Below are 17,815 nucleotides of genomic sequence, written 5' to 3' on the forward strand. Positions count from 1 at the left end.
GTCATCAGAAATATTTGATGAAATTATCCAGAAAGTTGTGCAAAAAGAAAAAAAAATTTCCCAATGTGTAGTTCTGGACTGATAAACCTTCAAAGTCATTCTTGGACAGTTTATTACAAAGGCATTAAGTAAAAACCATGATTTGGAGTCAGTTGCCAATAAGCTTTCCCCAATGGCTGCTCTCTCCCATACACTCATAACCTGTTTTGATATGTAGTATTGCACATACCCCACCATAATGTAATTATTTACTCAATGTGTACCTCCTCTGCTACAGCAGGTTTCTCAACCTCAGCACAATTATCCTTTGAGCCCAGATGATCACCTGTTATGGAGGGCTGTGTGGTACCCTGCAGGATGTTTAGCAGCATCCCTGGCCTCCACCCACTATATGCCAGTAGCATTGCCCTCCCAAATTATGACAACCAAAAATGTCTCTAGATATTTGCCAAATGCCCCAGGTGTGTGATGGGGTGGGGAGAGTCCCACCCCACCACACCTTGGTTTTGAATCATTGTGCTAAAGTGAAAAGCACCTTGAAGAGGTCTTATTCAATTCAAGCCATATGATTAAAGTGTCTACTGAGCTACTGGTGATCAAACTGAGTGAACAGCTGAATAAGTACAATGAACCAATGCAAAAAGGAGGCACGTATGTTAGCATGTATCACATATAAATGTCACTTTAAAAATCTCCATCCTAGAGAATGGGGAGACAAGAAGGTGCTATTGGTAGTGGTAGGAGTTCTTTGTATCACAGCAACATCCAAGTCCCAGATTTTGCAAACTTCTCTCCTATCTGTCCTTTGAAAGGGCCATCCAGAGAAGCAAGATCAGAAGCTTACCTATTTGAGTGTATTCCATCAAGGCTGTTCTAATTTTTTCTTTAATTTGTTTTAACTCACTCATTAGAGAAAAATCAATTCCCAGCCAGGGATCCATTAAAACAAAACACAAAAATCACCAAGGCAGCCTGAATTGAGACCTATTGGCCTATTGGCCCCAGAAGGGCCATGACACAAAGTAAGAGTCTACAGGAGGGAAGCCTAACAAGCTCTTACAAGTAGGACAGCTTGGGCCTACCTCCAGCTTCCCTGCAGCTGAACTAGACCAAAAAAAAAAAAAAATTCTATATGCAGAAAGCTCATGTCCCACCTCCCTACCTTACCCCACTAAAAAAACCCAAAGACTCAAGGCAGAGGTTGATATTGACATGACATCAGTTCATGTCTTAAAATGAGAGATGGAAGCTTTCTTTCCAAAATACAGTCTCCCAGGTTGGCCGCACCAGGCAGTATGCTGGCCATGTGCAACTTTTATCTTACTCATGGAATTTTAAAGCCAGTTGAGTCACAGTGGTGGAAGAGAGGCCCTGCTGCTCACTTCTAGACTCAAGAGAGCTGGCTCCACAGGAGCATATGTGTTCTGTTCTGGCAGCTCCCGTGGCTGTAAAATTATATTTAATGCAGATTTTAGCAAATTTTGCACCAGCTATTTTTTTAAGCAGTAAATTAAAATAATCCCACCCACCAGGCAGGTGGGCTCTTTGACTTGGTGAGCAGCTTCTAGCAGCTTCTCCACATGGTCCTCATGTACTCCCAGCTTCTGCCTCACTGGGAGATGCCACCCCCTCCCTGACAGCAAGCTACTCACAGCTGCTCTCTATGTGGCCTGAACCACAGCTCTTTAATGCCACCTGAGCCAAATTCAGAAAAGTCCAATTTACAAGTAAAACAACTTTCAGAATGAAGTTTTTATCCCTTGCTGCTGTTAAATTTGTCCTTGGCTCTGATAAAATGAAATGACTCCTAGGTTCATGATTCTACCTTGTGAGCAGCAGCCCCAGTTATCTGAATTCATGAAGAGGACAAAGACCACAGAGACATGAGTTCTAGCACCAGGCCCTTTTTCCCTAATTTCCACTGTGGGCTTAGGACACTGAAAAAACCTCTGTGCTGTCTACGGAAGTGGCATGATGATTCTTGCCCCCAAGTTTGCTGACTGTGGTGAAGATAAAGGGGACAGCAAAGCCAAAAGTACCTGGAAATAAAGGTTTCAAGTAACTACAAAGTAATAATGTAACAATCTGATGATGCAGAGAAAACCAAGAAACCCACAGCCCACAGATAAGGTTGAACAGTAAATATCTACCATCCAAGGGGCAAGCCTGATGGAATAGTCTTGTTCCTGGGAGGTGTTAATTAGAGAAAATGACCCACTAGGTCTCCTCAACCTGGACAGTGAATAAGTTAGAATCCTGAAATAGCAGAGCTCATTATTGCCTGAAGTCCGATATGCTGGATGTTTCAGCCCAGGCTGAGCCGCCTCTTAAGACACGCCACCTAACACCTGATTATACCATTTTCTGTTGTTCAACAGAGACAGTTCTGTCTGCCTAGCTAGAACATCCAATCCTATTCCTTCCCCATCCCTAAGCCTCAGGCTGGACACATAAAAACCTTCAGGTCAGATTTGGTGACCACTCAGGAACTACACACTGAAATGTCCAGGACAACGTGCAGAATTCAGACACCACCCCTGCTTCTCCATGAACTGACAATCTTCCAGCCACAGGAGAGAGAGGACTAGTTTTCAGCTGACTGCAGGGAAATGCAGAAGGTGATAAAAGCCAGGCAAAGATTATAAACAAAGTCTGGTGAGAGTTTAGAGGAGGGAGCTATCCCTTCTAGCCAGAGTAACCAAGGTACCTTGGTGGGGGTATTATTTGAGCTGCTATTCTCTAAGCCTCACTCTCTTCATGGGCAGCTGGGCTGACATGGTTACCCCATAAACTGCATCCTGGCCTTTGACAGTAGCTGAGAGGCCACCAGGGAATCACTATTCAAAGCCTCCTGCTCTCTCACTGACCACTGGGCACATGCCCTGTCTGTGTTATGGATCATGAGCAGAAGAATGGATGACCTCCTCCTGGAAACCTTGGGTGGAGCTCTGCTCATTTCCAACATCAGAAAGCGACTCTGACAAATTTCATCATAAGAATTTAACTTAATAAAAGAAGAAGGTCATAGAAGGATGTGAGCAAGATTCAGAGAGAACTTGGCATTTCAGCAACAAGAGGTCAGGGAACTTTTCTCTAGATTCCACCTTTACAATGAATTGGTTCCCAAGACTTCTGTCCATTACAAGCTTAAAATTCCTAAGAGAATCTGATGGCTCCAAACTCCACTCCTGAGACAGAAGCACAGTCAATGAGATGTTTCCAGCTTGGTACAACCAGTAATGAGCTGCTTCCAGAGAAGGGGAATTTTTGAGTCAGGCAACCACACAAATTGGTGTCTACCAGAGCTGAGGAGTCAGTGAAAATTGAAGATATCTGTGCCAGTAATTTCCGGCACTTCAAACCCCATCCCATCAAAGTAATTAAAAGTATGTAACATATTATTTGCAATCAGCTTTTACAGGCTCACCAAAATAAAATTTAAAAAAAAATGTCTGGAAGCAGAAGCTTATAATGAAAGAACTTCCTGAAGCATATCTGCAATGCCACTGCCCTGATAACATAATATTCTCTGCTTCTAAAAAATATTTTTGAGAAATCATTACAGATGATGCAGACCTTCCCTGGGGAGAATTCAACATGTAGTTTTATTTACCAGAGTTATTCTTGTCATGTTATATTATTGCTAGAAGAATTCTAGTTTGAGGGTAAAGATTGAGTTACTTTGCTTTGTGTCTTTAGGAAACTTAAAATGAGTTTTGAGTAAAGGCTCAGACGTGTTTACCATTTTCCTCTGAGGCTTTGTATTTTTAATTTACTTGTTGCACAAATGACGGGGGAAATCCATTATCCAGGGACTCTTCTTGAAAATCTTGGTTCACATTATCATTGGTAAACTCCTCACAGCTTCTGGGGTGCTCTGGAAAGTCTGTCCTGAAGAAGGTCACTCAAATTGCACTTTCCAAAAGGGGAGTTCCAACTGACTGACTTTTTTTAAATCAAGGAACAAATGAGAACCCTGCAGAATGGCTCCTTAGAGTTATTTAACCAAACTTTGTTCTTTATCATTTCTTTAAAAGGCTATCAGGCAGGGGCTGTAAGAGATACTTGAGCCAAAAAGAAAGGTACCAAGTAGGAATGTTTACTCTCCCTCAGCTGTCCTAAATAATCAGCAGAGTCAAGAGTTAGAGATAAGTCACAGGCGTTTTGCAGACTTAAGGGTGACCCTGACAAATAAGTGTCCATTTCAAAGTCCTGAACCCACCCTACCCCAGCCCCAATAAGGACATAGAGTTGTCACTACATATACAGCTGGGGTAGCTTGAATCCTTACAGTACGCAGCTGTGAATTAAAAAGTGCCTATTGAGCTCTAATCTTGTGCTAGTTGCTGTATTAATATTACAGAAACATTTTCTTATTTAATCTCAAAGATTTCTGTGGTATAGTTAGTATCATCACATTTCTTTTCTTTTCTTTTCTTTTTTTTGGTCTTTTTAAGGCTGCACCTGCGGCATATGGACATTCCCAGGCTAAGGGTCAAATCAGAACTGCAGCTGCCAGCCTACACCACAGCAACAGCAACACCAGATCTGAGCCATGTCTGTGACCTACACCACAGCTCATGGCAATGCCAGATTCCCAATCCACTGAGTGAGGCCAGGGATCGAACCTGCATCTTCATGGATACTAGTCAGGTTCATTACCACTGAGCCACAATGGGAACTCCCCTCACCACTTTATATGTGAAATGAACCCAGGCAATCTGGTTCCAGAGTCTCTTCACTATCCCACTTTGCTGCCTGCAGAGAGAAAGCCATTGGTAATGAAGAAACATTCCATAGAGTATACAAAGCCTAAGACGGACCTTAACCAAGGGTAGAATATGACCAGCAGAGAAGGGAAGACGTGTCAGATGGTGGAGACAGTGTGACTGATAGCAGCAAAGTGTGAGGCAAGATCAGGAAATAGAATAGTCTGAATTGTCTAGGGAGGCACTGTCTAGTAGAAATCATATAACGTTAGGCACATGCATAACGAATTTTCCAATAGTCACAATTTAAAAGGTTTTAAAAGGTGAAATTAAGTTTAATGAATGATTTTATTTAATCCAAATGTACAAAATATTATCATTTTGTTGGAAGGCAGAGATATTGAATAACATTCTCCAAACTGAGAGGGAAAAACAAAGCAGGCAACTCCATAAAGTACAATTATGAAGTCTCTTGAGTATAACTTGCATACAAGTTGGATCGGGCAGACAGCAATCCAGAGGAATCTGCAGCTATGCTGACACCACTGGGTGTCGGAAAGAGTACTGGGGGACTTAGCAATGCCAGAGTCAAAAACAGAACCTGATTACTGGGGAAAAGCATGTCCACACTGGATGGAAAGTAGGGTTTTTCCTTCCCCTGGGGGGGGGGGGTGTCTCATGACCATTAACTGTCTGCATCAGCAAAAGCCATGCTTCCAGTTTTCATATCGGATGAAGACAAGGATAAAAGTAAATAGGGAACATATCTGGTTTGGGTGCTTCCCTTGTGAGTAGGCTAAGACTCAGCCATGCAGAAAGGGGATGGGGTAGGACCGTGGGCCTAAGATAGAGTTGACAAAATGGAGTTGGGGTGATCCAGCCACATAGACCTCAACATGTAATCAATACAAAAGTTGTTCATAAGAGACTTGACATAATTTTCTCTTGCCAAGGCTTCATTATCTGGTGTGTATTTTACACTTACAGGGTATCTTAATTTGCACTAGACATATTTCAAGTGCTCGATGGCCATATGTGGCTAGTGGCTGCCTTTTGGACAGGGCAAGATTAGTGCACTGATTATAGGAGAAGAAGAGTGGGTGACAGGACTGGCAAATGAAACTTTGGCCTTAATTTTGCCTGGGGGGGAGCACTGAATGCAAGACTGAGATATTTGCAGGTAAGTAGACAGGCCAAGGGGAGGCACAGAAGAAATCTGAGTATAAGAGTAACTGGAGGGAGTTATCAGGGAGATTAATCTAGACGGGGCAGGAGTTCCCGTCGTGGCGCAGTGGTTAACGAATCCGACTAGGAACCATGAGGTTGCGGGTTCGGTCCCTGCCCCTGCTCAGTGGGTTAACGATCCGGCGTTGCCGTGAGCTGTGGTGTAGGTTGCAGACGCAGCTTGGATTCTGCGTTGCTGTGGCTCTGGCGTAGGCCGGTGGCTACAGTTCCGATTCGACCCCTAGCCTGGGAACCTCCATATGCCGCGGGAGCGGCCCAAAGAAATAGCAAAAAGACAAAAAAAAAAAAAAAAAAAAAAGAAAAGAAAAATCTAGACGGGGCAGAGGGTACTCAGGATGGGGTGAAGGGAGACCAGTCTGGGGACTGCAGAGCTGTCGGGACAGAGGGTACTCAGGATGGGGTGAAGGGAGACCAGTCTGGGGACTGCAGAGCTGTCGAGGTAGAGAAAAGACTAGCCAAGAAGAGTGGCAATGGAAAAGGAACAAAGGGGCTGGAAACAAGAGACAAGTGTGAAGGCAGAATCCACCAGAGACTGGGAGTTCAGTGGTATAACAGAGGAAACATTTATTCAAGGCACCTGGTAAATTTTCAAAAAAAAAAAAAAAAACTGGGTAGTCATTAGTGCTGAGGACAGAGGAGAAGGGGAAAAAGCACTCATGTGGGCTATGAAGCTTCATGGGAAACAAGAATTTGAGCTGCATCTTTGAAGTTAAAGACCATGAGCACAAGAAGCTCGGTGGCTCCATCAGAAGATGAGGTTTTCACAGGAGAACCACAGGACTGTGCAGCAGGGTATATCAACACACCCCGAAGGAAAAGTACTGATGTGATTTCACTAATGTAGGACTCAGCACTGTGCTAGGAATAATGTGACTATGTTCTAGTGCAGATCTGCTATTGAACTGCCATATGGTTTCAAGGAAGTCATTTCACTTTTCCTAATTTAAGATTCTTCATCTAAAGTGAGGGGTTGGACCAAACCATTTGCAAGCAGCCCTTTCACTCTGATTCCTTAAGTCTCATATAGTAAGTACTTAAAGGAGTAGTCGAATAACAATCAAAAATATCTGGATGTATTTTTAAGGAGTGTTCTAAAATTTTCTCTCTTTTTTCTTTTTTTTTTTTTCCTTTTTAGGGCCACACCTGTAGCATATGGAATTTTCCAGGCTAGGGGTTGAATAGGAGCTGTAGCTGCCAGCCAATGAGACAGCAACACTGCATCAGCCACATCTATAACCTCCGCTGCAGCATGCGCTGGATCCTTAACCCACTGAGTGGAGCCAGGGGTCAAACCCACATCCTTATGGATACTAGTCAGAGTCTTAACCCACTGAGCCACAACAGGAACTCCAAAATTTTCTGATGTAAAACTTAACATATTGGATGCCCATCTATACCGACTTCGTATTTCAGTTAACACTGATGGATGTCTCAGCTTCCTCTAGGTAAATGAATACTAAAGACAAGAGGCTGATAAATGAAGGCATATCCAATAGTGAAGTTATCAATAAAATAATGCTTTTGAAAGTCCAAAGATTTAAAGTCATTTGTAAAAGGGAAAGCCATTTTATTTCCTTCCAAGATAAAAGCAAGTTTATTATAATTAACGAGTGACTTTGAAAAGAATACGGGAATTCTGAAGTCTCTGTTCAATGTAGAACAAGGTCTTATGTAATAAATACAAAAACATACAGGTTCTTTTCAATCTAAATAAGGTCATGTTTCCCCCTCCAATTTCTATAAGTTCATTAGGTAAAAAAAAATCTTTCACTATCCCTAGTTTCTTTGTCTCTTCCTCTGATTTGGTAGTGTTTTAAAATTCAGAGTGTGTAGCTCTAGCAATAAACTAATTGTCTGTGAAAGATGGATGGATGTTTGTAGCTTTCTTAAATCAATAATATAGATGGCTTTTCTAAACAATTAGAGGGAAGTGAATAAAAATATTTGACTTCTGCCATTCTGGGCAGAAGAGGTAAAGGCTCCGACAAGGTGAGCAAAGACCCCACCTAGGCTTTGAGAAATCCAGATTGATGCTAGATTTCTCTCTGGCTCTTGTCTTCCTCTAACCCCGCTCAGCCTGTGGACTTCAGAAGGAGGTCCTGCTCTGGTAACCATCTGTGCACTCCAAGCTCTTAAAAACCAAGATAAGGTGGGGGAAGCTAGAGCTGTAATTAGCTTTAGGCAATACCTGTCTTTAAAAGGAGAGTGTGTCAACTGAACCATATTGTCCATTCACCTCGGGAGCTTGCTATTTAAAGGAAGCTTTCATCAAATCCTGCTGTAAAACAAAGTACTCTTTGATAATGCAAATGTCTTGAAATGGATAGGCTTTTATAGGCAATGATACCTATATCTTGGGTTTCCTTGATGGGAGACACAGGGCCCTCCTGACCCTGACACTTTGGAGCTAACATTATTTTGAGGATTGTTAACAAGCCAGGGAGCTGGACAAACTGGCTTCTCTCAAGGTCATCTGTGTTATTAAACTTAGAATTGAGAAAAAGAAGAGAAGCCCAAGCCCCACCCTTGAGTACTCAAGAGACATTAGGAACAATCAAATGGGATCGGATAGTGTGGCATTATCTTCTTCAAGGTGTTTGAGTTTATCTGAATGCTACTTGTTAATCTGTTCATCTGCTGCTGGGCTCTGACAGAAGGTGAGCTGATGGATGCCTTAGCAGTTGGGATTGGTTGGGAAGGGGATTGAATTAGGGGCGCAGGTAAAAGAGCTGATGGGAAGGAGCTCTGAAAGTGGGATGGCATTGACCAGTCACTGGATGTGGGCTGCCCAGGAGAGAAGACCTAATGTTGGGTGAGGTGGCAATCACAGGATGAAGGTAATTCCAGGAGAGCAATCTAGCTGAGATCTTCAGTTGCCCACACTCCCAACAATAGGGGGAAAGAGTACCTCAGTCCTAAAGGGTGGTTTTGGCAGCCCACCAGAGCATCCACTAGAGAGATGGATTGCCCAATTGCACTGGGCAGCCCCAGCACAGATCTCCATCTGTGCCGGGGGGCCCACTTTTCAAAGTCAGAACCAAGCCTGGAGGAACACTATATTGGTCCTAACCAGACAGCAATAGCAACTGTTCTGAGTCAGCAGCATCTTCTAAAAGGCAAAATCTCAGGGATCAGGATCAGGTGACTGACAAGAAGGGAGAGGCTGCACTCCTAGATGGACTCTGGGGAGACCAGGCAGGCTATAGGATAAGGAATCAAGGCCAAAAAAAAAATACCAATATGGGGAGGGGTTGAGTGCAACTCAAGGTGTTTCAGGTACACTCCTGTCCTCCAAACATTGTTAGCTTTAGTGTAAATAATGCAGAAAGACATAGAACTTCACCAGGGTCATGACCAATTACAAGAGCCCAAAACTAGAGTCCTTCCTTCCAATCCTGAGGAGTAGAGACTGCTTCCACATCAACTGTAACTCATAACTGGAAGGTGTGGGAGACCTGCAGATGGGATTCCCGAGTCAATGGAATTTCCAAAACTGATGAAACTAAGGCAGCCTTTGTCATTGAATCTAAGTATTTGTTTCAATATCTCCAGCAAAGGCACTTGGGCAAGGTGGGATCTGACAATAATCCAGGTATCATCTGTGTTGGATCATCCATTAATTTAAAAATCAAAATTTAAAACTGTACAAGGGACTGAGAAATGCAATAAACATAAGCAGCTGCAGGGTTCCACACCATATACTTCCACAGTCATCTCACTCACTACTCTAGAGGCAGAGAGAGCTCTCCACTCTGCATGTTTAGCCTCACATTTGCCCAGTAAACTCGGTTCTTTATTATTCATCTGAGAGGCACAGTCTGGGAGTGTCGCTCTGATTTTCCTTTGTTTCATGCATAGCTTTCATTCCCTTTGTTGACCCTAGACAGCAGAGCTGCTGGACTGTCCTTGCCTTTGGCCCCCTTTTTCCCAGTTCTTGGCTGCTGCTCTTTATCTTTATTAACTAGACTTTTCCATAGAGCACCTAAAATCCACAAAATTCCTGACATACATGTAGACCTAACTTTCAAAAAAGGAAAGGATGAAAAGAAGGAAGGAGGGAGGGAAAGGAAGGAGGGGGAATTCAATACATCAAAATGAAACTTTTCTTTTTTGTCTTTCTTCCTTTTAGGGCCACACCCGCAGCATATGGAGGTTCCCAGGCTAGGGGTCTCATTGGAGCTGTTGCTGCCAGCCTTCACCAGAGCCACAGCAACACCAGATCCGAGCTGCATCTGCGACCTACACCACAGCTCACAGCAACACCAGATACTTAACCCACTGAGCGAGGCCAGGGATCGAACCCACAACCTCATGGTTCCTAGTCAGATTCGTTTCCGCTGAGCCAGGATAGGAACTCCAAAATGAAACTTTTTTTCTTTTTCATTTGTCTCTCAGGTACAGAGTTAAGTTGATCATACTTCTTCCTTCAAGTTACAATATCACTAGGCCATTCAAAGTCCCCCCGGTTTTATTTATTTTATCCCATTCTCCTACTTCCTTTCAACTCATTATAGGCAATCATCCTAATGCATGTTCATATATTTTCTAAGTCCAATATTTGGTGTGCATGTATTTTAATTCTGCAAGTAGTATTGTATATACATCATTAATTTCTTAGTTGTTTCTCTTAACATCTTGATTCTAATATCCACACATGCAGCTCTGTGTGCCTTTAGACCTTTGCTTCTAACTGCTGATCTATTAGGTGGGTATGTTCTGTCCACATTTTACCTCTCCATCACTCAGTACTTGATACTCAGGTTGCCTCCAACACCCCCTGATGCCATAACGCTATGAAGAAAATCCTTGTGCAAGTTCTCTTAAGTGTCAGTGTGAGAATTTCTCTGGAATGTATACAGAAGCAGAACTGCAGGGTTATTGGGACAGTTGTTCACATGGCTGAGAGTTTCTGCCTTCGTGGAAAGAATCAGAGAAAATATCACCTTCAAAGGGAGTACATTCAAATGGTTTGTAACAAATCACCTGGCCAAGTGAACAAACATTTAAATACAGGAGACAGACTTCTGAATACTTAGGAGCTGCTGCCAATTGAAAACAAGTTGGAAAGAAAGATATGACATCTCTAAAATAAAAATACAAGTCAGTGGGAAAACCAGTTTGGGATTCCTAAGACCACATTCTCCACATCACTTCATGAGAATGCTTCTGTGAAAAGCTTGGTGCACCTGCCTCACCCCACCTCTCTCCCCATTCTCTGACCCCAAGGCCTCTTTCTTTCTCCAGCCACAGCCACAAAGCTACCTGCTGTTCGCCCAGTGGCTCTATTATGGTAGGAACTCTATTTTTACTTTCATTACTGCTGCCTTTCCTACTCTGCAGCATCAACATCAACTCTGCAAAACTTCATCTTGCACCAGGGCTGTTCTGTAGTCACTGGGGACAGCCAGTGCATGATCTACAGCTTCTCTCACTTCTGTCCAACCTTTGCTCCTCATCCCTCATCCCTATGCCAGTCAGAAACTCAGGCACTCCTCCTGGTCAAATCTGAACCAAACTGTTCTCCTGGGAGCCACACTGTGCTCCCTTCTGGAAGAGGAGGCTGCCTGCTGAGTGGCTCCAGCTTCTGGGCTCTATTTGCATGAATAAACAGCTCTGAAGGGTTCAGTTGAAGCTTTTATGTAAACACTCTCCAAAATATGTTCTGCACTGCATTATCCTCAGCAATAAAGATTCTGGAATCAGAATTTGGCTGTCAGTTTTATTGATGCTGCATGGGGTACAGTACAATACAGCTTTCTCTTCTGGAAATTTATTGACTTGGCAGTGCAGAGATCAATAAAACTGTGTTTTTAATCAGTAAGCCAAGCAGACATGATTCCAGAAGAAATATAGGAAGCAAACATGCCATCAGAAGAAGATTTCTCCCCCTACTATCCCTGTTCTTCTCAGATGCCCTGTTAAATAAGTTTGGGTGTTGAATGATGTGCTGGTGGAACAGTCTTCAGGAATAAAATCGGAGGACCAAGTTTGGATTTCTTGCTCTAGGTTGCATCAGCTCTAAGAGACTGCTGAGTGAGAGCATTTTTTTAACATGAAATTTCTTTACATTAGCCCCTTGAGAGGAACTGCTGGCAAACTGCTCTGCAGGAGGAACAGCAAGAGTATGACATGCCTCCTCTCAAGAGAAGCAAGGTTCCAGCCTGTCCCTTCACCTTGCTAATTGAGGGAGAGTGGGTGACCTGGCACATATCTGAAGGAAATGCAATCACTCCCTCAAAGACATATCTGTATCTCATCTTCACTGCAGCATTTATAACATCCAAGTTATGGAAACAACCTAAAGTCCTTTGACAGATGAATGGATAATGAAAATGTAGTATCTAGATCTAGATATATATCTACATCTATATAGAAATATAGATATGTACACACAATGGAATATGTATATGGAATATATATATATATACACACACAATACATCTATTCTAATATAAACTATTCCATAAACAATGGAATAGTTTTAAGACATAAAAAGAAGGAAATCTTGCCATTTGCAACAACATGGGTGATGCTGGAGGGCATTATGCTAAGTGAAATAAGCCTGACAAAGACAAATAGTATGTAGTAACACATATGTGGGATCTAGAAGGAAAAAAAGACCAATTTCATAGAAATAGAGAATAGAATGGTGATCACCAGGAGCTAGGGGGAGAGGGAGGAGACACAGGTCAAAGGGTACAAACCTTTGGTTGTAAGAAGAGTAAGTTCAAGGATCCAAATACAGCATGGTGGCTATGGTTAAGAATACGGTCTTGTACATTTGAAAGTTGCTGAGTAGACTGCAAGCACTCTCACCACACACACAAAAAGAGAGTTAACTGTGTGTTAATTACCTTGATCTTGGTAATCACTGTATAATGTATGTAGATACCATATCATCACTTTGACACTTTAAATATGCACAATTATATGTCAATTATTCCTCAATAAAGTTTGGGGGAAGAAAAAAAAGGGAGAGAATGGGTTAGGAATCACATATATTTCAGCCCAATATCCCACAGTGGAAAGACCATCTGGACTTAGGTGGCTTGGTCATGATACCTTGCTCAGGCTATTTATCTCTTACGATTCAGTTTCTTCTTCTATCAAAGGGGAATACCCACCTCCCCCCACTGTGGAGTGGATAAAACAAGGTTACAGGTGGGTGTGCACAGTTCGCACAGCATGGTATACCAGTAGCAGGTCCCTCCTTGGACATTATGACATCTCACTGAGGAGAGGGAGGAGGTGTCCTTTCCACACAGCTAAGACATCTCTGCTGCAGAGACACATGAAAAGCAGGGCAGCATCTCCCACCCCCATCCCCTATATTCTCGATATTTACTTTCCTCCTGAAATGTCCTGGTCCACTCTGCTACCCTCTCACAGTCCTTATGCCAAATCCTTAAATCCCTGTAGATGCTTGATTAATACTGGTTGACTGTTTATTTCTGCCTCTCGGATGCTTTCCCCTGAGTTATCTTCTCTCTGGGTTCCTCTAGCCCTTGTATATCATTCTATTCTAGTTTTGTTATTGCTGAGTAATCACTCTTTTCTCAACTTTTATGTAATGCATAACTTTTATCTCAATGCAAGAACACTTAGATTGTTCCTCTCGTTGTAAGTTAGGGCCTGAATGAATCTCTACAGATGTTTCCCTAAAATGGCATGAGATGCCCATTTGATTTAACCCTAGGAGCAAAGTGGTCTGGTTGGAATAATATTAAAATAGGCTGCCTGGGGAAGATGGTATAGATGGAAACAGGAGCTTGCTCTTTGTGAATCTTCCTTTCTCCTGCCTGCCTAGTTTTCAGTTGTATTTTCACCGTCTATCTCTCCAGTCTACCCAAGATAGCTTCTTTTCTATCCTCCCAACCAAGGCTATAAGGCCACTCTAGAACTATGTGTTAACTATTTACTCGGTGCCAAGTTCTATCCTTTACACAGATTATCTTGATTAATCATCATCATAACAACCCTGTGAAATAGGAAATATTATTTCCATTTTGCAGATAAAGAAACTAAAACATAAGGCTTAAATAACATGCTCAAGGTCCTACAGCCAGGTGGTGGGAAAGTGGGTGTGTCTTAACCCCAAAGTTCACTATCTTAACCACAAAATGACATACTGTTTGATAAAGACCAAGAATGAGTCATGGCAAAACTCTACTTAAAAGAGACACATGCACCCGCATGTTCATTGTAGCACTATTCACAATAGCCAGGACATGGAAACAACCCAAATGTCCATGGGCAGATGATTGTATTAGGAAGATGTGGTATATATACACAATGGAATACTACTCAGCCATAAAAAAGAATGACATAATGCTATTTGCAGCAACATGGATGGAACTAGAGACTCTCATACTGAGTGAAATGAGCCAGAAAGACAAAGACAAATACCATATGATATCACTTATAACTGGAATCTAATATCCAGCACAAATGAACATCTCCTCAGAAAAGAAAATCATGGACTTGGAGAAGAGACTTGTGGCTGCCTGATGGGAGGGGGAGGGAGTGGGAGGGATCGGGAGCTTGGGCTTATCAGACACAACTTAGAATAGATTTACAAGGAGATCCTGCTGAGTAGCATTGAGAACTTTGTCTAGATACTCATGTTGCAACAGAACAAAGGGTGGAGGAAAAAAATGTAATTGGAATGTATACATGTAAGGATAACTTGACCCCTTTGCTGTACAGTGGGAAAGAAAAAAAAAAGAATGAGTCATGGCACATGTCTTTATTTATGTAAGTTAGAATTTTCAACCTGAATCCAGTTGTTGAGGAACTCTGTGGTAACACACACACACACACACACAAGCACACGCACACGCACACACATTTTATTCATGAACTTAAAAGGCATTCAATCTTAAATCTTAAACTCTTGGCTTTCCTTTTTTCTTTTCTAGATCACTCACCTATCTCCCTATCAAAGTAATCCCATCTCAAGCTTTCAGAGGACTTAATGAGGTCGTAAAAATGTAAGTAAGATACTGCATATCAAAAGACATTTATAATTGGAAAAAAAATTTTCTCAGAGCACACATAGTTGAAAGGGGATAATTCTGCTAGGAAAGAAATTATGTTTAAGAAACCCTAGTATTTTTATCTGTAAAGTACAAATAATATCCAGGGACCTTTGAAGAAAAGGTATGATTTTCAAGAGTCATTAAAAATACAGATAATTAACCTTGTTTCAATGAACTGAATGCATTTTGATAAGTGATGATAAACTACTCAAGTAGAAGAGGAGATAGATTCCAATCATAAAAGCTCTCCTTCTGCAGCAGCAGCCATTCCCTCGGGTCACATTTTTAGATAACACCTCCCATCGAAGAAAATGTGTTGAAAGTTTATTGAGCATAGGGAAATTATCTTTATATCTAAAATATAAGTGTATGACAAAACACAGTTTTTATAGCCACATTCATGAAAAGCATTTATCAGAAGTATAAAGCAGCCTAATAATACAATGTGATTTCTTATCTGTATCAGGTATAACTTCAATCCTGTGTCCCTGGGTCAGCTTCTAGGTCATAAGCCCCCAACGCACACACACTTTCAGAGGCATCCCAGCATTCTCTTTAATGCCAGTCTGAGTCAAAGACCCCAGATGTCATTTAGTTCCCAGAGAGCATCTCTAACCTTAACAATCCTCTGGGCTTTGGAAGCAGATTTGCATCTCTAAAGAAGATGCTACCTCATCAGTCTTAGCTCCTTAGGGAACCTCTGACTGCTCTTTAGGGTATCAGCAAGGAATGAGGATATTAAAAATAATTCCTCAAGAATTAGTACATATTACAGGTTACAGAAATCTTAGTTTGCTTAAGTCTCACCCTTACTGTTCTGCTCTCCAGTTTACAGGTTGAGTTTCAATAACTTTTAATGCATTAAGACCTTCTAGTGAGAAAAGCAGCCACAGTTAAATAAGCAAACTGTGAGGTAGGAATAAGGTGAGTCAGGAACTGTCCATCACTGTGTTGTTCATAAAAGACCGTAACTTCCTTAGGCTCAGCCTTTCTGTAGACTGAAACTCTCAAGTCTATAGCCTTCAGTGAATGTTAATCTTAGAATGTGAGACTTTTTTTCTTTGCTGGCAGCAAATGGTAGCTTATGTTGGGATTTTAGGGTAGTGTTGACATTACCTACACGCTTCAGGGGAAGCCATATATGGCAAAGCTGGTTCCTTTACTTTTGTGTCTTCTTTTAAGAAATCAACTCATTCATTCATTTATTCACTCATACCCAATGTGCCAGGCCATATGAAGCTACCAGGGACTCAGAAATGAATAGGACATACTCCTTGTCTTCAGTCTGCTAACAAAGTGAGGAAAATGGTCAAAGAAATAGACCATTACAACCCAAGAAGGACACTACATGCAGGAGGTGACCACTTTGCAACTGCTTCCGAACAGGATTTGGGGAGAAGGACAAAGAGTTAAGAAACAATGAATCCTGAACCAGAGTAAAACCTCATTAGAGTGATGGAGGTGGAAACCCAGACATTCTGGTCCTGATCCTGAATCCTCTTAGAAGCACTATTTGCCTCTCCTCTCAGAGCTTTAATGTCCAAAGCTATAAAGCAGGAGATCTGATCAGATTTTCTCAAAGGGTGTGTCCACTTCTAACAATCTGTGACTCTGAGTCATAAATAAATAAGAAAAAACCCTGTCACATCAACAAGGAATACTGAAACGTGCATTTCTACTGCATCTGGATTGCAGGTGCCTGTTGGTGCTCCTACAAGGGGGTGTTAGCACTTTATGATGTGAGGACAATTTAAGTATCTCTGTCCTTTTTTTTAAGGAAACACTGGAGCCACCAGTTGTTGGGGTCATGCGCACTGCTTATTATCATGCAGACACAGTCATTTCTTTCATGTTTTGTCTTTTTTTTTTTTTCTCTCTCTCTCTCTCTCTCTCTCCCCTAGTGAAATCTCTCAGAGTGATTCCCTGGAAAAGATAGAAGCTAATGCCTTTGACAACCTCCTCAATTTGTCTGAAATGTAAGCATCAGCTAACAGATAGTTTATTGCTGTACACTATTACCCTCGCTGGCTGGAGCCCTCTCAGTATTTGTATTCAAGCATCCACTGCTAGGAATCCAAGAGGAAAAGACTACAGCAATTACTAGGTCTGGGCAGGCACTAATTTCTTTCACTGCAGTGGCCTGAAGGTTGCCATGGTGACAACTGCTTCTCCCTGGGAGCTGTATAAACTCTGAAACATCACAACACAAAATTGGAAATTAAAATTGACATTGTGGAGTCCTGCCAAGGAGCTCTTACCTTATGGAAGGGAGGGTATGGGGAAATTGGGGTGGTGGGAAAATTTGGAAAGGAGCATAGAGATCACGAATTAGCTGATTTGAGACTGTCTGGGCATATTTTTTTATTTAGTAAATGGTTCTTGGAAATCTAGCAGGTAAAAATGTTTGGCATGTGTACACTGGATTTTTTGTTATTATTGTAATGGTTTTGAACTGATTCTTAAAAATAATCCTTTCCAAATTATCATTTTCTTCCAATTTACCCAAAAAAAGGGGGGGGGGATGGGAGAAGACTGGCTCTAGAGATTCGGTTTTCAGATGATAAACTTGTGGCCCACTGAGGTTAACTGACTTGACTGATGTCACACATACAAGTCAGTGCCAGAGTTGGGACCAGAAATCAGGTCCTGGGCTCCTAAACATGGCTTCTTACTGTTGACTTGATTGGTCCAAACCTGAGCTTCTACAAACTACATCTGCATAGGAGTTTCAAAAGTTAAGGAAGGGGGAAGGATGTTAGCAACAAACATATTTTGAGCACTGGTGCTTGGCCTTTATTTCCTCTAGGTTGTGTCATTTGACCC

General features: G+C 41.9%; 1 protein-coding gene across 9 annotated transcripts in view; it reads left to right on the plus strand.

Annotated features, from left to right (window-relative positions):
* LHCGR (luteinizing hormone/choriogonadotropin receptor) overlaps positions 1–17,815 on the plus strand; it is a 71,723-nt gene that overhangs the window by 4,551 nt on the left and 49,357 nt on the right. For 6 of the 9 annotated variants that reach the window (NM_214449.1, XM_085015925.1, XM_085015926.1 and 3 more), the window contains exons 2-3: positions 14,873–14,944; positions 16,894–16,968. In NM_214449.1, coding sequence (NP_999614.1) covers positions 14,873–14,944; positions 16,894–16,968 — 147 coding nt within the window. The remainder of the gene's footprint in view (positions 1–14,872; positions 14,945–16,893; positions 16,969–17,815) is intronic. The other 3 variants (XM_085015923.1, XM_085015928.1, XM_085015929.1) reach the window with 1 other exon arrangement.

Source organism: Sus scrofa, chromosome 3, assembly GCF_054392235.1.
Source record: "Sus scrofa isolate SSC_HxYL_T2T_F1_AM1 chromosome 3, Sscrofa_HxYL_maternal_Yorkshire_Landrace_v2.0, whole genome shotgun sequence".
NCBI lineage: Eukaryota > Metazoa > Chordata > Mammalia > Artiodactyla > Suidae > Sus > Sus scrofa.